The 23,646-nt window shown below is 39.1% G+C and overlaps 1 protein-coding gene across 1 annotated transcript in view; it reads left to right on the forward strand.

Annotated features, from left to right (window-relative positions):
• adam19a (ADAM metallopeptidase domain 19a) overlaps window positions 1-23,646 on the forward strand; it is a 118,523-nt gene that overhangs the window by 50,775 nt on the left and 44,102 nt on the right. Inside the window, exons 3-4 of the mRNA XM_061959323.2 lie at window positions 6,285-6,361; window positions 17,804-17,885. Of these exons, the coding sequence (XP_061815307.1) occupies window positions 6,285-6,361; window positions 17,804-17,885 (159 nt within the window). The remainder of the gene's footprint in view (window positions 1-6,284; window positions 6,362-17,803; window positions 17,886-23,646) is intronic.

Below are 23,646 nucleotides of genomic sequence, written 5' to 3' on the forward strand. Positions count from 1 at the left end.
GAACACATTCCGGTATATATTTGAAAAAATCTTTTTTGCATTCTAATTTGTAATAATCAGCTTGTTCGTAATGGCTAGCAATGGTGTTAATGCGGGTAATTAATTTTGCCTTTAAATCACTCTAAAAATGCAAAAAATGCAAAAAAGCGCCAACAATACTTTATTTACAACTCGTGACCTGAATAATAACCAAGTATTAGCAATATTGTTACTATAAGCGTTTACGCAGACAAACAATTTTTAGCCGCGCTGCGATCGCAGAAAACTAACTAGCTTGTGCAGCTGGAGTGTTGACATACTGAACTACTGCTCCTGATCGCCTGTTAGTTTGTGAAATTTAATTCTAGATTATAAATCATGCCTCTCACCTGGATTGAAAAAGGTTGTGGACATAAACCAAGAAGTTGGTCATTCGTGACATTCAATTTATACCTGGTGATGACGTGAAAGACACAAAAAGATGCTAGTTTGTGGCACCAGATTTTTTTTAACCCTTCGAAAGAATTATGAATAATTCTTCATCTATAGATTTGATCTTCCCATCAGTTGGCATCCTAGTGAGAGCAGACATTGTACAGTAATTGAATATTTATTATGTTTGTCTCTCAGGAAGTGTGCCATTATTTTTAGTGTTGTTGAAGAAAAAAACAAATTTTGTAATGCGTCTATGAAATTAATATGCCACCGTATGCTTAAAATGAGCAAAATATGTAATCATTTTTACTTGTTATTATGAAAGTTACTACATTACATTCATACTTACAGTTTGTATATAAAACGTTGATGGAGGTGTTTGAAAGTTTTTTAGAGCGCTTTATGGGCAGCAGAGGGAGACTCTCATCGGCTCCATTGTTAGCTGACTTTCGTTAACGCTTATTTACGAGTTGGAATGCATTAAAATATATATATATATATATATATATATATATATATATATATATATATATATATATATGTGTGTGCTTTGCTCACATAAGGACTGTGAATGATAGGCAACATCCCAAAAAAAGTGCAGTTCCCCATTAACATATTGGGCTTAATATCACTCAAAAACCGCCTTTGCTCAATTCTGTTTGCATTCTTTTTACTTGACCAAGACTCCAGATACGAGATCATAGAGTACTGAGAATTATTTGCAATAATAGAATGTGCAGGCCATACTCTCTAAACTCTGTAAAGTCGTACATCTTTCTTTTTGGCTCACTTCCTTATCAGCACTAAATGACAAGTGTAAGGTGAAGCTAGTTTTTTGTAGATGTTGTTTTTTTAACTGTTCTTTGTCACTTAATAACCTTTCCAAAGGCACCAGATTGTGTGAAGAATGGCCGTCGCTGATTGGTGACCTGCTGTCAGTGGCGGGTGTTTGTTTGCCCTTCCAGAAGCTCTGCAGCTACAGTATAAATGGCAGCCATTAGCGGTGCACTTTATTTCCCTCTGAATGGACGACCTGCTTGCTGTAAGAAATAAATATTACACACAAGAGATGTTTTAACTTACACCAGTCTTTTTTAAGCTGCAGATCTAATCAACACGCAAATCCAGTTTTGGTTTTCTGTGTGATGTGTTCAGCTCTCCATCAAAGCATCCTCTTGCATCTTCTTATTCCAGCCTTTATGCGTGTTCTCACTTCCCTTGGGAAGGGTTTTCAGCTGTTCTTTTGTTCGCCAAGCTTTTGTTTAGAAATTGATTGCAAATAAGGGCCCTGGCATTGTTGCCATAGACATGCTGTACAGATGAAATTAGATTTAATAGGTGGAGCTAATACAGGTATATGACCCAGGCTCATAACATGCAACTCAGGATATTTCAGGCATTCTTCTGATATAAGTCTGATGATTATGGCCTACAGTTTATAAAAATCGCAAACTGATAATCTCAGAAAAATTGGGGTTTTCAAAATAAAAATAAATTAAATCTTGACATATAATAAATCACCTTGCAGGTAATGATTTTATATGGTAAATGGTCTGTATTTTATATAGCGCTTTGCTATACCTGCACTATTCCCAAAGTACTTTACAGTACACGTTACATTCACCCATTCACACACATATTTTCACACTAATGGCGGAAGCTGCCATGCAAGGCTATAACCACGACCCATCGGGACCAAGATAGGGGATGTGTCTTGCCCAACTGCTGTGACTAGGATGGCGGAAGCTGGATTTGAACAAGGAAACCTCAAGTTGCTGGCATGGCAGCTCTGCCATCTGAACGACGCCACCCACATATCACATATTGCTTGGATTTACATGACGTCACGTCCGACTCATGTCCAGCGCAATTAATATGCGTGGTGGTCAAGTTAGAGTCTGTTCTCAATGGGTAATATGCACTATTTAGCCTTTCTCTGAAAAAAATGCCCTATGTTTGCATTGTTTTTGGCTGTACGAACCATTGAAATTTCTACAGGATATTAGTTTCTTCAGAGTTTCTTGGGAGGTAATCAGGAAGGGTGGAAGAGTGCAAGATTTTATAAAACGACGACGAGAAAAGTGTCACACACTCAGGAAGCAAAGTGGAAGAATGCACAAGTTTGCAGTGATCACTTTAAGATTTGTCTGATTTACTTTTAACTTTTAGTACTTCCCAATTAAGTTTTATTGTGGTATTATTTGTATTTGTCAAAACACATTTTTGCTACGAGTGTTTTGTAAAGCACCAACTCGTCGAGTCTAACTAAAAAAAAAGGAAATGTCAGCAAAACCGAAAGGGGTTAAGCTTTTACCAAGGGCAGCAATCATAATGAAGCTTTCAGCACATACACAATGTTGACACCTGTAGTTATATTTTGATAAAGACGGAGAAAAACATGCATACTCGTAAACAGCGGGTTCACGGACAACAAACATGGCTGTAGATGCTAAATTAAACCATAAAATGCAAACTTACCCTAGCTAAAACAATGCATATTTCTCCGGGAGAGTCTTGATACCAATTTCCTTGACCCAGCCACACACAAATAAATTGTAGGCCTTCATGCTTTTCCAAGTTTTCATCTGTTTGGAACATAAGATAGTTCAATTTCTCTGGGAACTCCACCGATGGATAATCCTTTATCACTCGACACATCTTTTTTTGATAGGGATCTATTCCATTGCATAGTTAGATGTTTTGCTTGAATCTGCTTTTTGCAGGATTATCTAGGTCCCTTGAGTACTCAGATAATTTGCGCGCTGCTCAAAACACAACAGCCACCTTGGCTTGGTTGACCACCACTGTTTTTCACTTACGGGAAGAAGTCACGTGACGGAATACATGCAATTAATTTCACATTTCATGTTGAATTTCTAACATGAGTTAACTTTTGCATGATATTAAAAAATTTTGAGTTTCACCTATAAATATGCTAAATAATCACTTCTGAACTCCCTTTTGACATATCTAATAGACAATATACAGTCTATCAGTTGACTATTGTTATTCATTTAGGAGATTCAGCATGAGTGACTAGTATTGCAGAATGCATGTGATTAGCCTGAATACGACAACATGTGACAGCCGGTGCTGTCACATGTTGTCGACATCAATACACAGCCAAAGAGGCATCAGGTTGGCATGATGGAAACTCATATCTACTCTGTTAGTCCAATAACGAAACATACATTTGTTGGCGTGCTTTTGTTAGCAGATGATTATACAAATGTGACACTTGAATGGATACCCTAAACATGATCCGAGGATGAGACTCACCGCATTGCCAGCGGCAGATGTGTACTTGATTGACAATTAGAGAGATTAATTAAAGTTAATTAAATACAGTGACAAAATGATTTGGAATTTTTCCTATTGTTCACAATCATGAAAGACATGACGATGGATGCATTTTAAAAATAAATAAACTTAAATAAGTTTGCTTACAGCAAAGCCAATGGGAGCTCCACTGTTCCGCCCATAAAATCCAATAAATAACAATTTAAAAAGGGCTAACAATACTCAATTTACATTTCGTGCCTTGAATATTAACCAAGTATTGGTGATATTGTTATTATAAGCGCGAACACAGACAAACTATTTATATCACTTCCGTTTGTCCCTATGTTTACATCATCGAGTGGTCTGCTGTTTCCTCGCTTCCCTGCTCGCTGTAAATTTATTCTAGATCATAAATCATGCATCTCACCTGGAAAGTATATGGCTGAGGAGATAATCCGACAAGTTGGGACACTTTGACTGCTATGTAAGACCTGGACCTGGCGAGAACGACACGAAAAGCGCTTCCACAGCCTTCCCGCCGATATTTTCCTGCTGCTGAAGAGTGCTCCTCCAGCCGCAGATCGGCAACATGCAGCCCTGAAGCTACCCTGAGGTGTTTGAGGTTCTCTGCTCACCATGTCCTTTCTGCTCCCGCATTATTACTCCCCTAGCACATTGCCTGAAAAGCGTCAACTCTTCTCTAACACTGACTCCGAGAGTTAGCGTAACTTGGAATATCCTCTTTTTCAACGCCATTACTCGCTGCCACCAGCCTTCCTTCTTTGGTTACTTGGCTTGTTGTACATGCTGGATCTAATGAGACCGGAAAACGCCAAACAGAACCAATTAAAGAGGATTTCAAAGTCCTCTTCAATCTGCTTCACATATATAATATTACTGTTTTACAAAATACAGGTGATGCGTTGGCTGTGGGAATTCTACCTACGCTGTTACACTCATAAAACTACTGTATTGGTTTGTATTACTATTGTATTGTTTTTCAAACCATATTTCTTATCTAACGGTTTGTTTTTCTTTTAAAAGGCATGTTTAAAGGTTAAATGTGTGCTGGTTTGAGAGGGCCAAGCATGGATTAAATTGATTTCACTGGAGAAGAAGGAGAAAAAAAATGTATTATTGTCACATGTACAGCAAATGTAGTCCCAAAACTATCCTCTCTTGAGGAGCAGTGGGCAGCCATCGTGTAGCGCCCAGGGACTGTATGTGGCTCGACGTGGTTCGGCCTCTTGCTCAGTTAAACTTTCCTGTGGGTGACTAGGGTGGCAGAATTTGGATTGGAACCGGGAACCCATAACTTTCTGGACGGCCGCTCTACCCGCTGCGCCACTCCTTCCTTGGAGGCGCTGCTTCAAGATATGAGTGTTCCGGAGTACAATCTTGGCAGTGGAACGCATGTGCTCGTAGGTTGAGGTACCACTGTATATTTTATTATAATATAAATAATATAATGCGATATATTAGTATATATTGTAATATATACTAATCATAATTAGTCCAGTGGGTGCTTTAGGAAAATTTAAATTTTGGGCCGTTTATATATTGCTGGAGGTATGCTTTGCCTGTTATTATTATTTTAACACAAGCATAACCCAAAAAGGTTGCTATGAATTAAGCAGTGATCATGATCTATAGCCACATTTCTAGCTTGTAGGAGGTCTGACCGTACACTGCATTTTGCTGTACTTTTCTATGTAAATGCGCTTGTAAATGCACAAAGAGAAAGTACGGACGTGCACCAATTGAGACACAACTGAAGGTCTGAAAATGCCCTTAAAGGGAATATTTTATTTAATTGTTATATAGTCAGCAGCCTTGGGACTACATATAATCTACATATGAGCTGTGGTTTAGACTGGAAGAACATGTTGGTCTGCTGTGATTACAGGAAATGTAAAACACAAGGAGGAAACAATAAGGAAAAACATTGTCATTTGTGTTTCGTTAATGACAGCGTCCTGTTTCTCTGTGATAACTGAACTCTTTTCCTGGCATGTAGATTAGACATAATGAATGACCTCAGTGGGCGAGCTGCACTTTAGCAGAGCCCACGCTGGCCGCTTGAACATGCATCTATATTCAACACCTGCCACACTGCATTGTCGTTTTACCTCTTGTCATTGTCTGTTTGGGTCAACAAAAGCTCCCCATCCTTGTAAATCTCCCCAATTCTATTTTTAATCTCCTCACTCTTTTAGAAGATTTGGCATCGTCATGAAATCCCAATGACATTCAAAAATCACCAGTCACTCTCCCATCTTAACCGCTTACTTACTTTATACATATCACACGCGGGCGTGCGGGGTGAAGCTTAACATCGGTAGCTCGGCTCAAATGACTCACAGCATAAATACGGGCTGGAAGGCGAAAAAAACACTTTACATGCTTTATGTGCCTTTTCCTACAACAGAACCACCTTTGTGCTTTGTTTGGTGCGTTGTGTCATATTTACTTATTGTGTAGACGGCCCTGTATCAGGGGTAAGGCTTTGACAGTGATGCATTCTGGTAACAAAGGGGTTGTTATGCCTTTATTTGATGATCTAACTCTCTCTCTTCTTAATCCAACAGGATGAGCATCCAATTAGAGGGGAAATTGTGCTCTCCTCCAGCGACCTCCAACTGGTGCTACAAGTAGAACGTAACCAGTGAGTATTGCCCTTCTTCTTGCATCCATTTCAGAAATACTTCTCTTTTCTGGCTTCACTCGCTGCTTTGCTGTGCTTTCTTTTGCCTTAAACCAGTACATCTCACTTAATTTCTGTTACGCCCCTCCTAGGAAGAAACAAATATTTTGCGCCCCCCCCCCCCACTCTCCACTGTGACCATAAATAGTATAATTTGTCTCTACATTTCTTATAACTATACCTCTGCATAACATTGTAAGTTTATTAACATCAAAGGAAACAACGTACCCGCCTTTCCTCATTTCCCACCGTGGTTACAGTAAAGCCAGGTGCTACATATGCTTTGTCATATTCTGGTACAGAGGGGGGGGAAAGCATGTTTCCGAGGTAACATTAACCGTATCCACTCAGCATCCATTGCACTGGTCGCCCAGGGGGGGTCCCAACATCTGCGGTCCCCTCCAGGGTTTCTTACTGCACCCAATGGGTTGAGTTTTTTCTTGCCCTGATCTGAGCCGAGGATGTCGTTGTGGCTTGTGCAGCCCTTTGAGACACTTGTGATTAAGGGCTATATAAATAAGCTTCGATTGATTGATTGATCGATTTCACCGCTCACCCCCCCAGGGGGGCCCGCCCCACTATTTGAGAAGGACTGCCTTAAACAAAAGCATTCATTCTTAAGCAGACATATTGTGGCCATGCAGACAGCTCCTTAAAACACTAGTTTGACCATAAATTAACAGCTTAAGAATCACTTGGGGCTACATTATGAATGAGAACATTTCATGCATTACTTACAGTTGTATTCCTCTGGCACACAAGATAAAATAAATGAATGAAAGGGGTGTAAGAAGTGTGTTTTGTCAGAGAATGCGGAGGATTCCAGTTGCCTGGAAACAGATTGATGTGTTGGAGTAAAAGGAGACAGACGCTTGGGAAGGTCGGAAGCCCTGAGACAAAGTTGGCATTGAGTGAAGAATGAATGAGATGTCGTGGAGACGAGAGCTGCCGGTCATTAGTCAGCTCGGCCACTCGGCTCAGTCTGTCGACTTCCAGCACAAGTTTGGACCAGGGAATGTAGGTCACAGTAATGAAGGAGGGACTTACTTGGAATGTTATTCTATCTATTGGGCCCCCTCCCTGCTCCTGTGGGCATGAAGCAGCCATGCTAGTTCATCAACGTTGGACTTATATGGTACGATGATAAAATGTGTCATCACTTCCAGGCTCTTGAATGGTGGCCAGAAAAGCACACATGTTGCAGAATGTTTAAATAGTTTGCGCGTGAGTCAAGGTCTGAGATTTGTGTAACTGCTAGCTAGGTCTAAGACACATGAGGATAAAAATTGGCTAGTGTTACAAATCATCTTAGGCACCCAAACAAACATGTAAGAATGTATCAACTCTTTATTTTGTTAGCTACAATTCCAAGCCCTTGGAAGGAGTCTAAGGACACTAAGGCTTTTCTGTCCATGGCTCAAACCTGTAGAAGTTCATGAGTCCTAAACTCAGACTGGGTCATTTTAGATATTAACTTTTCGTATTTAAAAGGTCAGTCATGTAGCCGTAACTGATTCAATGTGAAATGTTTAATGCCTTTCTTTTATTGCTTATTACCTAATGTTTATGTGCAATTGTTGTTTTTGTAAAGGCCCTTTAATTTAGGCATGGCTATACTGTAAGTGCCATAGCAATCAATTAATCAATCGAACTTTATTTATAAAGCACTTTTCATGCACAGGTGTGTTGCGAAGTTGATGCAGTTTTACTGCAGAGGTGCTCTTGTAACAGGAATTTTCAATGAGAGTAAAAAGCGGCCCAGCAACAACAATGTGGCGCATGCGTAGTGCGCAGCTGACTCCGGGGCGAATTGGGTGGCCCGAAGGCGGACCCGCCCCGTAGTCAGATCCGCTCTAACCATCAAAGTCAGGAGCTATGAGGCTTACTACACACAAGACGCAAAAACAATTCATTCTTAAAGAAGTTTTTTTCATATAATTTTTTTAAAATAATATATATCTGAAAAAAATAAGTAAAGGACACCAAAATGCATCAATTGAATTTGATTTAATTAGCCCCTTAAAGTACAAGTACAGTGGAAAAACAAGTTGCCTCTATATTGAAGCTATTATCATATATATCTGATCTATGATGGCGAAAGACTTACAAAGTTTGTGAGTAAATAGATATGATAAAAATAGTATCAATCTCACGGAGATTCTCGAGCCATTTTGAGAGATAATAAGCTAGCCAGATGCGTCATCACGTGACGTAGAGGTGGAAACTACACATACCTTGATCACCAACAACAATATGATCCAGAACCTTATATCTTTGATCCCTAATATAAGGAAGATGAGCTACATGTTTTAGAAGCTCTGCTAAACAGATCCAGCTTTAGTGAAACACTAAGCATCATGTAGCAGTATATATGAATAATTAATCAGGATGCACTCGAAGGGTTAACAAGTAAAACGTCTCCCTGCAGACACTGTCTGAGGTTGTGTGTGTTTGTCCCCATCCGGGTATACATTGAATGGCACAGATGAACAACTTCTAGATTTATGGCAAAATGTTCCTAATATCCAGATGAGAGGCATGATTTATAATCTTGAATAACTTTGACGAGCCTAGACGCGATGATGCGGGAGCAGCAGGACATCGCAGCCAGCTCACAGTAAAGCAGCAGAAGGCGACTTAGCCGTGTGCTGTCAATCCGCCGCAAATAATTGTTTGTCTGCGTTAGCGCTTATAATAACATCGCTAATATTTGGTTTATATTCAGGTCATGATATGTAAATAGAGCATTGTTAGCGGGTTTTAGATGGTTATTTAGAAGGTTTTTATGGGCAAAATAGAGAGCCTCCATTGACTACAGTACATTATTAGCTGACTTTTAATATATTTATTTATTTAGGACTTAGAATGCATAAAAAAAAAAAACACGTGTTCATGTCTTTTTTAAGGACTGTGAATGATAGACCGCACATCTCTGTCTAATGTTTGCGTATTTCCAGTATGACTGATCTGATACTATGGTCAGAGTGCAGAAGTGTTACTCCAGTAACGTCAATCTAAGAAAATTACCAAAGACGTTTGGAGCGGAATTTTCAAAATGGGTGACTAAATTTGTGGCATTTTGTGATGTTAGGACGGTATTTTCACATACTTAGCGGATTGTAAACACAGTTGGTTATGGTTTGATGGATACAAAGAAACACAATTAAGCATATAAAGTACTACTACTAGTACTTTAAGTCCTTTAACAGCTATAGCATTGTAAAATGATGTTGCTGATTAGACAAAATGTCTAATATTTTTTTATTTCTGACCGTCCAAAATGTTGACACAAACTCGTCGAACGGAGAATTCTCGTCTGTCCATCGTCTGTCTTTGCAGCGGGAGCACTTATTCTGCAGTTGTGTGTCGGTTTCCACGTCCTTCTCACAGGAGCAAAATAAAACTAAAATTAGTGCTCACAAAACAGTGAGATTAATCACATTACACATGCTAATTAATTATATTTGCATCTTCTCCTTCCAGTATTGTGGTCGTTTTGATAATCAGCATATATTTTGCATATTAATGAAGAGAGACGCAAAATGGATTGCACGCCTTATTCTGCTCACTTAAGAGACGCAATCCACTTTGCACACATTTAGTATTAGTAGATTAGCTTTGCGTGTGCTATCAAGTTTGCATGAGTTTTACTCCACGTAAACCTTTAGTAAATCAGGCAAGTGTGCATGAATCATGCTGGCCTCTCAAAGATCTCTTCCAATCATGCTGAAAGAGGGGAATAGTGTTTCATCTGACTGTGCACACAAGTTAATGGTTCCGTAATTTAGATTGACTGTGTGCACACAAATCCACAAAGACTTGGAGATTATTGGATAACCAACACGTTATATAAATTGTATAACATTATAATATGTAATATACAGGTGGTCCTCAGTTTACGAACGTGCTCTCATAAATTAATTAAAAACTAAGAGAGCCAGCAGAGGGAAGGGGAATCATGTACTGCACGCGTTCGCACATACAAGCTGTGTCCCAATTCAGGGTCTACATCTTTCGAAGGGTGAATTTGAAGGCCGGTTACATCACAACGCTGCGCGAAGGCTGTCCCAATTCATTCAAATTTGAAGGCTCCTCCAAATGCAGCCGACGAATGCGCCCTCCTTTTCCCTCCTTTTCCCTGTATTTGGAGGATGTACCGCAACTATCCGTTGTGGCCTCCCATATCCCAAGATGCTTTGCGCGCCTTTGTTCAACCCGGATCTTTTTGACGATGGCGGCAAATACAAGCAGCAGCACCAGCACCGGCAGCGAATACACTTTCAAATGTAAGTGTCCTCCTCAACGGGTGACGCATCCTTCGGAGGTGCCTCCGAAGGTCCAGCCTTCTGAGGCTGCGTAGGCCGGGTCCTCCGAAGGATGCAGACCCTGAATTGGGACACAGCTACAGTCTGGCACATTTGGCATGCTACTGTGATCCGTACCCAAGCACAGCACGCTTCCCTTTCTTTGGCACTACTCCATGTACATGGAGCAGCATGCGCGCAACATAGCAATTGCTCCTTGCGAGTTAAAAATGATAACTGACACAATTCATAATAGAAACAAACTATGAATCAAGTCTCAAGATCATCCAAAAGTCAAACCCATGGCACGCTCTGTCACCCGTGACAAAATTGAAAAGAATAATCCGACCCCAGACTGGAAACAATCCACAAAGTCAGGGAGATAACATTTTAGTGATGGAACAAGTAAATGGGCTGTGGCTTGAATGCTCAGTTTGCACGCAGGCCTAGTGTGAGAATGCGTTTACTTTTTTGTAGTGGCAACTGATGCAGTCACTCAACTGTGTCGTGCCAGCTGGCTGTATCCTCCCACTTTTGAATACAATGTAGACATATAGTACAAAGCTGTTTTTCCTGTGTATACTTAGCACTTAAAGGGTAACTGCACATTTTTGGGAATTTTAGATATTGTTCACATTCCTAATAAGAGACAACAAGTCAAAAGGTTTTTTTTTTTTTTGCATTCTACTTTGTAAAAATTGGATCGTTGTTGGTGGATGGCAATGCAGCGAATGGGAGCAATCCATTCTCCCGCTAAATCACTTTAAAAAATGCATCCAAAAACCGCCAACAATACTTCATTTATGTTCCGTAACCTGTGTAATAACAAAGCTGTAGTGACATTGTTATTGTAAGAGCAAACACTGAGGAACTCTCTTTCTAGCGTAGTAAGAAATCGTCTCGCGACGGCATGCTCAGGCATTAGCCGTAAGTGAGCTACAGCAAGAGATAAGCTAGCTTTTGTGTCAGCAACTGAATCACTTTTGAGTTTGTAATGCACAACACATGCGATAGCACACCAATCTGTATTGACTGAAAAACAGGAAAAATCATCTGTAAAGTATTAGCCCACATTTCATGTTTTGTTTGTACACAGCTAGCTTGACAGTTTATGTAGTTGTATTGTGTGCTGCTTGTATCATGATCAATATTAAAATTACTCACTCGATGGACAGTTGTCTGTTTGTCCAGGTGGCTGGGGAAGTTTTTTCAAGTTGACTTTCGGTAAGCACGCCATACTGTATGTCCGCATAGCTTGGCTCCAAAGTTCCACATTTATACCCGCAAGTCATGCCGATTTCACTCTCTCGGCTTCCGTCTGCTCCAACGTTTCACTCTCTCTTCCTGCTCACTTCGATAAGCAGCAGTTCGTATTACGAATATTCAGGTTAAAAAAGATAAGGTTGTGAATCTTCATTTGTCCAAAAATAGTCATCTTCATTGTCTGTTACCAAGTCTGCCATGATTACAACACACAGTTGGAAGAGCGCTGCTATGGAAACGGAAATAATGCGCTGAGGAAAGAAGTTCCGATAATGCATAAAATGACCAAAATACGGTAAATATTGTTAATTTTAATCTACATTTTGAATCCTTCCTTGTGGTCTATAATAGATAATATGTATTGGATATGCTTTGGTGTCGGGGACAGCGCCAGGACTTTTTCTCTCCCAGGGCTAAGGGGGCGCTTGACTAATATTCAATAAGTCAATCAAATTTTATTTGTATAGCTCTTAATCACGAGTGCCTCAAAGGGTTTGAATTTGTAAACATGAAAAAAAAAAGTTAGACTTATTTAAACACTTATTTCTTGTGTTTTTTCAAGCTAGCTTAGCAATTAGCTTGTCTTCTCTTGGCTTGCTCTTACTGTATAAAACATGTTTAACCTTGTCCTCCAGTGATACTCAAGCTTCTGAGAGATGTAGTTTATTTGCCACAATGGAGGTGATTATATTAACTAAGCTGTTAACCACCTCTGTGAGTCGAGTGACCAAAAATAAATTACGTATCAGTCAGAGGTGATCAGCTTTCAAGGCCAAATCATGTATTTTTTCACAAAGTCGTGGTGCTAAGAAAATAATCGATTTCAAGTAATTCAGTTCCCATTGTTTCAATAAAAGCGGTTATGATACACAGCATGAACATGTTTGATACAAAAGTGGTTTTAACTGAATTTGACCAAAGAATATTTAACAAAATATTAAAGAGTAACACAAGCGATGATGGCAAAAAAAATTCTACGTGCATAGGTGACGGACACGTCAGCGGACCACGCCAGAGAGCTTGAGTTAATGTCCAAATAACAACGTTCTCCTCGTTGTGATGTCACAACGTAGCCAGACTGCAAAACTCCGCCAACAGAGGCATCCAAAACTGTGTGCAAGCTCACGCCCAAATGCACAAACCATATTTTTTGATGCTTTGGTATTGTTTAACACGAGTATCCAGAAAAAAATACAAAATTTGTCGCATGTCCCGTTTTTATGAAAACAACAGCAATGTTATTTATAAATGGTTGATTTATATAGGCTAGTAAGGTAAAGTTGTGTACCTGACAAGTTTCGGCTATCTTGCTTCTGCAGCCTTCATCAGAGGTGTCACATGATGTTAGCGTGATGTCATCTGTGACGTGTTATATGGATTGTTCCATCCCACCTGAAGTGGTGGGATGGCGGTGTCCCCTGGTGTGCGGCGGGGGGAGTGCGGGGCGCCCCCTGTCGTCTGGATGTCTACCAAACGGCCGGGGGCGGCCCTGCAGGACTGTGTCCCAGGTGTGGGATAGTTGGTAGGCTCCTTCGTCCCCGTTGACAATCCATATAACACGTCACAGATGATGTCACGCTAACATCATGTGACACCTCTGATGAAGGCTGCAGAAGCAAGATAGCCGAAACTTGTCAGGTACAAAACTTTACCTTACTAGCCTATATAAATCAACCATTTATAAATACACATTAGTAGGCTAAATGAACCTCTTCAACATAAACAGCAATGTTAGTATGACAAATTTGTTCCAAAAATGTGATGGATATGTCATAAAACATCTTTATGTGGAGCAATAGTGAGAGTCACGCAAGGTCAAAATTGGACATTATACAGCGATAATATTGAGACTCAACGCTCAAAAATAAAACAATACAATACCGGATGACGGCGATTTTGTTTCCGAATACACACCTAATTCATTGAAATTAATGACATAACAAGGTGTATCTCACAGTGTTACATACAACTTTCTGCATCCTCCAAATGGGTTTCCACTCATCAAAAATCTAAGTTTCCCTAGTAGAGGTAATATACATACAGTGTCTCTATTTGGCCAATATCTTATCCATGCTCATTCAACAAGAGGGTGTTCTGTGTGTGAGGAAGTGAACGCCACCAGGCAGATTGAATCCTATTCTACAAAACATCACTGATGAGGCATGTCCTAGATAATGTGCTGACTTCAGCTTCATGTTTTGGCACCCAACACAACAAGGTGGGAGTTTGGAGTCCTGCAAAAGTCTGGATAACCTCCGGAGATGCATCAGTCTGTCTTATTACGACATATAGACAGTTTGTTTGAACTCGGCTGTGATTGAAATCAAATTAGAGCTTTGTTCTTATCAGAGTCTCTTCCTGCTCTGGATGATAGCTGAGATGATGACTGGCAGCTCAGAGTCAACAGCGCTGAGAAAAGAAAGAAATTGTGGAGTATAGGCGGGTCTGGGAGGGATTGAGCAGCATTAAATAAATAGTCTGCTGCTGGCTAGAAAGATACAGGAAATGGAATGAAGACGGGAGGAAGTTGAAGACAGAGAGCAACGGCTGTTTGGCCTGTTGTGCCTAAGTGCTTCCTGTCAAGTTCAGGAAGTACTGTAGCTGACTTCATGCACACTATGAGAGTTTATTTGAGTTTAGAGTTTATTGTCTCCCTAAAGACAAGCAGGCTTCTTTGCTCACAGTGTGACCTTCAGGGTCTGAGACAGTGAGATAGGCCGTGAGCAATCTGTGGTCCTGCAGGGCGTCTTTCATTTGGCTTCATCCTCCTCCTGAAGGCCAGAATATCTAGCCAGACATCTATGGAAGTAGATTATGTCTCGCATCAACTTAAATATATCAATATGATATGAATACATATGCATATATTAATAAATATACAAATACAAATGTGTTATACAAATAAATAAATAATTATATATAACGCATATTTGTTAATATATTTTTGAGATTTGAAAATATATACAAATAAAATGTGTAAATATAAAAATGTGACATACAAATAAATCAAGAATTTGTATAAATAAACATGTATTTGTAAATATATTTTTGAGATTTGAATATAAATATGCTTGATTTTGTAATTGTATTTATATTGAATTTGCATATGTGGATCGCTTTTTTGCTTTTGTGTCGATGAGACAGTCCTACCACAAACGAGATGCACAAATAAATGTGACCTACACACTCCCCTGAACAACCAGCAGAGGGCACTGCAGCCAAAGCGGTCTGGGTCACAGACATGGTAACACACTGGCGAGCCAATCAGAGGCACACTAGGGAGGATCATCTTACGTCATGATTTTGGGATGATTTGACACATTGCACTGATAAGAGATCAGTATCTACTGTACATCAGGACAAGGTCATTAAACGCCATTGATACAATAAAATAAGCAGCTAGCACGGTCTTTCAGATTAACTGGATGAATTAGCATTAGCTAATACAACACTAACGTTAGCTAGCTCAGGCCCATTGTGCATTCTCTCTGTAAAGACGTGGATTGTTTTTGTGCAGAGAACTCTGGGCATTTTGCATATAATGCATATAATGCTCTGTGACCCAGACCGCTCTGGCTGCAGTGCCCTCTGCTGGTTGTTCAAGGGAGTCTGTAGGTCACATTTATTTGTGCATCTGGTTTGTGGTAGGAATGTGTCATCGACACAAAAGCAAAAAAGCGATCCACTTATGCAAATTCAATACAAATACAATTACAAAATCAAGCATATTTATATTCCATCCATCCATTTTCTACCGCTTATTCCCTTCGGGGTCGCGGGGGGCGCTGGAGCCTATCTCAGCTACAATCGGGCGGAAGGCGGGGTACACCCTGGACAAGTCACCACCTCATCGCAGGGCCAACACAGATAGACAGACAACATTCACACTCACATTCACACACTAGGGCCAATTTAGTGTTGCCAATCAACCTATCCCCAGGTGCATGTTTTTGGAGGTGGGAGGAAGCCGGAGTACCCGGAGGGAACCCACGCAGTCACGGGGAGAACATGCATACTCCACACAGAAAGATCCCGAGCCTGGGATTGAACCCCAGACTACTCAGCACCTTCGTATTGTGAGGCAGACGCACTAACCCCTCTTCCACCATGCTGCCCGCATATTTATATTCTAATCTCAAAAATATATTTTACAAATACACGTGTATTTATACAAATTATGTATTTATTTGTATATCACATTTGTATTTGTATATTTATTAATATATGCATATGTATTAATATCATATTGATATATATAAGTTGATGTGAGACAATTCTACTTCCATAGACATCCACTTTCTCTATTCTTTGGAGACAAAGTAATAACCAAACAGACTCAACGACTTAAAAAAAACTGTTTAAAAGTAAGCTTGCCTAGCATTGAAACAAATCATTACTTTTCTTAAAAGGCAAAAGCTGAATTTATACCAAAATCATATTTTTACAGTGTTAATTATTATATTATTTCATGATTTATCTTATCTAGCAGGTTGATTTTTGATGGGTTTTAGGCTTTTTATGTAGGTTTTTTTGTGATTTAAAATACAATATGACATACGGTGAGGCTCATGGCTGGTGAGGTACTGAATGTACAGATGGCTACAAGATGTATGGATACTAGCATGCTATGATCGATATTTTTGACTTCTCGTCTATTCTATTATAAAAAATCCTTGGTTTTTTTCTAGTTTTGCTCATATTGCTACACTGTTAATATTACATTATATCTATATTAGTGCTGTCAAATGATATTTTTTTTATCAGATTAATCACAATTTTTCCATTTAGATGAACCATGATTAATCAGATTATTACTCGCTTCCATAACTCAAATTAACTTAAAAAAAAGAGTGCAGTATATGACCACAATTGCAATTTTATTTTTAGAATGTCTCACAGGAAAATAATTCAAATGGTTTACTTAAATGCAGGTCAATTATTTGCTCTAAACTAGGTACCAGTTTTATCCAAAGGCTAGTCAGGAAGTATTTTGAAGTGACATTTAACAGCAAGCGCAATGATCGATGACATCGAGCATTCAGTATAGGTACACTAATATATAGGAACATTGTTTTTGTGAGACCACTCGTGCATCTGCTCTGCTGTGTGTAATTGTTGTCGATCGTTGGAGCGCATCTGCTTGTTCTGTTTTTCCAGATGTCACTGAGAGAAGGCCGGGAATTCTACATAATTACATTAACTGCAGCCAAGCCATTGATTTTCTGCCTCTTTTTTTCCCCAGAGGCCTGCCTGTGAACATTATGATATGTCTGTTTTTTATGTGGACAAGAAAAGTGATGATTCGATGTTGCTACAGGAAAAACATGCCTCACTCCTCTTTGTTGCCTTTGGCTGGATAAAATAAAACCGATTTAATTAAGCCTTTTTTTTTGCTTTCCTCACTCTAACCTCTCGATAAGAATGCTATAGCACTCCTTCTTATTGCTGACTTTAATTAAAACCAGCTAGGTGTAATCTGTAGCGATTAGAATTGACTGGTGCTAATGCACACAGCCTTTGATGGTTATAGATGGATGTGTTTTCTCCTTAATGACTGCTTGCACAGAGAGGCTTTATTTAATATTCAGCATGTGACTGCGTGTCATTATGAATGAATCGGCCTGATGGTATTCCTATTCAACACGGTGTGCATTCTCACAGACAAAAGAGTGTTTTGATGCTTTCTTGTTAGTCACTAACATGTGATGCACCCATGTGTCAAGGCAGCATTGCTACAACACTGCATGCATTCTGCTGTGTTTAGCGCCTGTGTTGGCTTCAAACAAATTAAATCATAATCACTCATAACTGGGTTTTTTTTCTCTTTTTTACCCAGTGAGCTTTTGGGTGCAGACTTCACAGAAACCTACTACACAGACGATGGAAAGCCAGTGACTGTGACCAATCACAATTACACTGTAAGTACAAAGCAAATGCAAATGTAGCACAATGCTGTGTTTTTTACTTGCAATAGAATGATAAAACATATTTTGGGGAAAAATAGGTATTTGATGATTCTGTAAGTTTACCCCCTTACAAAGCTATAAAGCATGGGTGTCAAACTCTGGCCCGCGGGCCAAATTTGGCCCGCCGTGTAATTTCACTTGGCCCTTGAGGCGATATCAAATTAAGACTAGAGCTGGCCCGCCGATTATATACAGCGGCGGTGCCGCGGTAACACCGCATTCACCGCTAATTCTCATACTTACCAACCCTCCCTGGAAACTCCCTAATTTCAGTGCCCCTACCTAAAATAGTCACGTCCGCTTTTAATCCAGTCCAGCGAGTGCTGGCCCAGTCACATAATATGTGCGGCTTCTGCACACACACACACGTGTGAATGCAATGCATACTTGATCAACAGAGATACAGGTTACACTGAGGGTGCCCGTATAAATAACTTTAACACTGTTAGAAATATGCGCCACACTGTGAATCCACACTTAACAAGAATGACAAACATATTTCGGGTGAACATCCGCACCGTAACACAACATAAACACAACAGAACAAATACCCAGAATCCCATGCAGCCCTAACTCTTCCGGGCTGCAATATACACCCCCGCCCCAGCACGTAGGGTGGGGGGGTGTATGAAGCAAACATAACAAGTCAAATAAGATGAACATAGAAAATATTTAAAATGTTTACTCAACAATAAAACAAATGTAGAACAATTTAGCACAATGCTGTATTCTTATTTACAATAATAGAATGATAAAACATATTTTGGGGAAAAATAGATATTTGATGATTCTGTAAGTTTACTCTCTTACAAAGTGTTAAGTCTTGGCAAGAATAAGGACTCAGTTGCAGACGGGGAACGATTGACGCAGGCTTTTATTCAGCAGTTTAAGAACTCTCTTCAGACAGAGTGAATAAATAAATTGTGACGATCTGGGCGCATGATGATGCGGGGGTCATTTTCCCAAGATACAGACGGACTTCGGACACAGCGTGCAGGTAGGAAATGATTTATTTACCAATAAATCAGGCGGTAATAAACAAAAGCGTGCTCATAGCATGGAAGGCAAAAGCTAAGGGGGCTAGCGTGGGAACTAGCAAACAAAAAGGAGCTTAACGTGGAAGCTAGCATAACAAAAGAACCTAGCGTGGAAGCTAGTATGTAAAGAGCAGGAATCAAAACCGCCGTCAACTGTTGCGTGAAGCAAATTAGGAAGCCGGACTGAGTGTGGAAAGAAACGGGAATAAATAGCACTCTGATTAGTGCCTGGCAGCAGGTGAGCATCCCAGACACTAATCAGAGGCAGCTGCAACCAATCAGCACCCATGGTAACCAAGGAGACACAAAACAGGGGTGCTGAAACAGAACTAAGGGAGTCCAAAAACCAAATAGAACATGGTCCGGGCAGCGGATCATAACACAAATGGCTATAAACTCTAGACTTGATACACGAGAGTAACCATCAAAAGAAACGTAGCACAGGGCGCAAAACAATGAACAGAAAATCACTCCCGAGGGAGGATAAATGGCGATAGCAAAATTTACACTGATCTAACAAAAAACAACAATCTATGATTAGCTACACCAAAAGAAAATCGCTCACGAAGAGGAAGAGACAAAAGGCTATAAACAGAAACTACACTATAAAGAGCTAAGAAAACTACAAATTAAAGCGCTCCAAGAGGAGGGAAAAAAGAAGGCCCTATGAAATTAGTTCAAAATAAAAACTGACCAAAAACTTTAGCAATTTAAAATCACTCTTCTTCAGAAGGTACAAAGAAATCAAGGAACAAAGCAAGGCAACACTTAGCGACTTTGACAAGACTGTGGAAGACGGCTGGCGGTACACGGTGAGACTATATACTCTGGCAACAAGACAGGGGAAGACGAGGGCTATATACACATGAGGGAGGGTGACACAGGTGGGCACAATCAGGCAATCAGGAAAGACATCAGACCAGAGACACAGGAGAAAGGGCAAGTGGCCTGAATTGAGAGGAGGGTTAGACTTTCAACATAAAACAGGAAGTTCGCCAGACAACCCCAAAACAGAACTTCCCTCACCGCGGTGTGACACAAAGCTATAAAGAGTCAATAGGTTTTATAGTAGGTTTATTGTAACTAGGCCTAGGCTGACAATCAATTAATTGAAGGATAAATGCAATGAACTTGATACATTTTGTGGCGTCGACAAATTGCCATGTACGTATGTGTTTGTTTTCTTTGTCTCTATAACAAAAACAACAGGGTTCAATCAGTGTATTGGTCTACCCTCACATGGGTGTATTTTTTCAATAGCGGAATAAAATGAACAGAGTGAACACTCTTGTGCAAAAATATATACATATATATATATTTAAGATATGTATATATATATATATATATATATATATATATATAATGTGTGTATATATATCACAATAATTGTTTTCCTATCATCTGATATTAAATATCACCATTTTTTTGTTTTTAATCTGCTAGTTTTAAACTATCTGTACTAAAACTATAGAAACTAGAGATTAGTTCATTATTTAGTTAACATATGAAGCAAACATAAGTGAAGTGAAGTGAATTATATTTATATAGGGCTTTTCTGTAGTGACTCAAAGCGCTTTACATAGTGAAACCCAATATCTAAGTTACATTTAAACCAGTGTGGGTGGCACTGGGAGCAGGTGGGTAAAGTGTCTTGCCCAAGGACACAACGGCAGAAGCGGGGATCGAACCTGGAACCCTCAAGTTGCTGGCACGGCCACTCTACCAACCGAGCTATACATAACATAATAATAATAATAAGTTGGACATCGAAAATATTTAAAATGTTTACTCAACAGTAAAACAAATGTAGAAAAATATAAAATACCACCTAACCTGAGTGTTTGTGTAGTTATGCAAGACCCAAAATAAACAAAGACGTTTTCAAATGTAAACATTACCATTTTAAAATGATGATGCTACATACGGTCAACATAGTGGTTATCACCAACCGGCAGCACGGTGGTTAGCGCTCATTCCTCACAGTGAGAAAAGCCTGGGTTCCATTCCCGGGATCACAGCCTTTCTGTGTGGAGTTTGTATGCTTTCCTCGTGAATGTGCGCGTTTGCACCGGGTACTGCAGCTTTCTCCCACCTCCAAAGTAGGCTTATTGGTTGATTGGTAACACTAAATTGGCCCTAGTGTGCAAATGGTAGTGTGAATGTTGTCTGTCTATCTGTGCTGGCCCTGCAATAAGGTGGCGACTTGTCCAGAGTGTACCCTGCCCTCTGTCCAAGTGCAGCTGGGATAGGGTCCAGTCCTGCAACCCCAAGAGGGATGCCGAATATGTTAACATCATTGCTACTTGCAAATGTGCATTATCTTTTAGAACAATACAGTTTCGCTCAAGGCACAATTATATAATCACCATACCACAAAACCCTTTGTCTCTTTGGGTGGAGGCAGAGGTGGTTGTTGACACAAAGGGTGCACCGACAAAGCCTTGCTAGTCACAAGTGAGAATCACAGCAAGGTAACGTATTAAAAATTAGGAAGAAAAAAGATGATTGAAAAGCGAAATGTGGGAATATTTCGGCTTCAAATCAAATGAGAAAGATGAACACAGACATTAGCACAGATGAGCCAGCATGCCAATGTTTTGGGAAAGTGATTGCAACAACATATTATGGATGTAATGGTATCAAAATCTCACGGTACGATGATATCACGGTATTAAGGCTCGGTACGATATTATTGCGGTATATATCCACAAAAAAAAAGCTTGATAAAAATGCCATAGTGTGTAAAATTAATTAGCAGAAATGCTTAGAATAAACACATTTACTGTAATTGAATACAAACTAAATGTTAAAATGTCAGTTATTACTACAAACAAGTATTTCTAAGTGCAAAAAATTATGCAGGAATATCTACTGTTTCAAGTAAATATTTAAAATAATAACTTACAGTTGATGTCTCTAAAGACAGTGTAAACACCCAGTGTAACAAGTATAAAACAATAATGTACAATCAATCAATCAAAGTTGATTTATATAGCCCTTAATCACAAATGCCTCAAAGGGCTGCACAAACTGTACTTTTTGGGGAATTTTGCCAATCATTTACAATAATTATGAGAGACAAGAAGACAAGTTATTTTTATTTTTATTGCCTTCTAACATGTACAAATCATCTCGTTCTAGGTGGCTAGCAATGCAGCTAATGGGAGCAATCAATTCTACCTATAAATCACTTTAAAATGCATTAAAAAACTGTCAACAATACTTCATTTACGCTTTAAAAATGCATTCAAAAACTGTCAACAATACTTTATTTACGTTTCACATCCAATATAATAACCAATTGTTATTGTAAAAGTGAACACTGAGGAACTCTTTTTCTATCGTAGTAACACATCGGTATTAGCCGTAAAAGCTAACTACGGCAGGAGATGAGCTAGCTTCTACAACAACACGTAACGCGTTTGAGTTTGTAATGCACAACACAATGCGATAGAACACCAATCTGTACTGACTGAAAAACATCAACAATCCTCATTTCTTCAAAAATAGTCGTCTTCGTTGTCTGTTACCAAGTATGCCATGATTAGGAAACACACTTGTGTTTGATTCCGGAAGTAGGAACACACATGTTTCCACATATTAGACGTTCACTGCTATGGAAACAGAAATCAATGCGTGGAAGAAATGTTTAAAATGATCAAAATACGGTTAATATTGAATATATTACATTTTGTTATGAACGTGATTGTTAGTACATTATACAGTATATAGACTTGCAGTGTGTATATAAAATGTTGCTGGTTTTTTTTTTAAGTTGTTTTAGAGAGCTTTGAAGGCTACAACGGTGACTCCCATTAGCCGCATCTTTCAAGCGTTTTTTTATCGTCATTAAAATCGTTTAAAAAAAAAAAAAAAGACGTATGTTCTTGTCTCTCATAATGACTGTGAACGATAAGCAAAATTTTAAAAAAAAAAGTGCAATTCCCATATAAGGGCAAACACCAAATGATTTAAATCAGAGCCAATAGTAGGGAATTATATAAATATGTTATTGCTATTGCTACACCATCATCCTGTGTTTTTGTCTGGTTATAATTGTGATCAAAATATCAATCATTCAATAATCTTGAACATTTTTGTTGTCATTATTGGTATAATACAATACTGCCGATGTAACTACCGTATTTTTCGGATTATAAATCGCTCCGGAGTATAAATCGCACTGGCCGAAAATGCATAATAAAGAAGGAAAAAAACATATATAAGTCGCATTTTTTGGGGAAATTTATTTGATAAAATCCAACACCAAGCATAGACATTTGAAAGGCAATTTAAAATAAAGAAAGAATAGTGAACAACAGGCTGAATAAGTGTACGTTATATGACGCATAAATAACCAACTGAGAACGTGCCTGGTATGTTAACGTAACATATTATGGTAAGAGTCATTCAAATAACTATAACATATAGAACATGCTATACGTTTACCAAACAATCTGTCACTCCTAATCGCTAAATCCGATGAAACCTTATACGCCTAGTTTCTTACGTGAGTGAGATAAATAATATTATTTGATATTTTACGGTAACGTGTTAATAATTTCACACATAAGTCGCTTCAGAGTATAAATCGCACCCCCCGCCAAACTATGAAAAAAAAACTGCGATTTATAATCCGAAAAATATGGTACCGTTTATTGGATCATTACATAATC

The sequence above is a fragment of the Nerophis lumbriciformis genome, linkage group LG05 (assembly GCF_033978685.3).
Source record: "Nerophis lumbriciformis linkage group LG05, RoL_Nlum_v2.1, whole genome shotgun sequence".
Classification (NCBI taxonomy): domain Eukaryota; kingdom Metazoa; phylum Chordata; class Actinopteri; order Syngnathiformes; family Syngnathidae; genus Nerophis; species Nerophis lumbriciformis.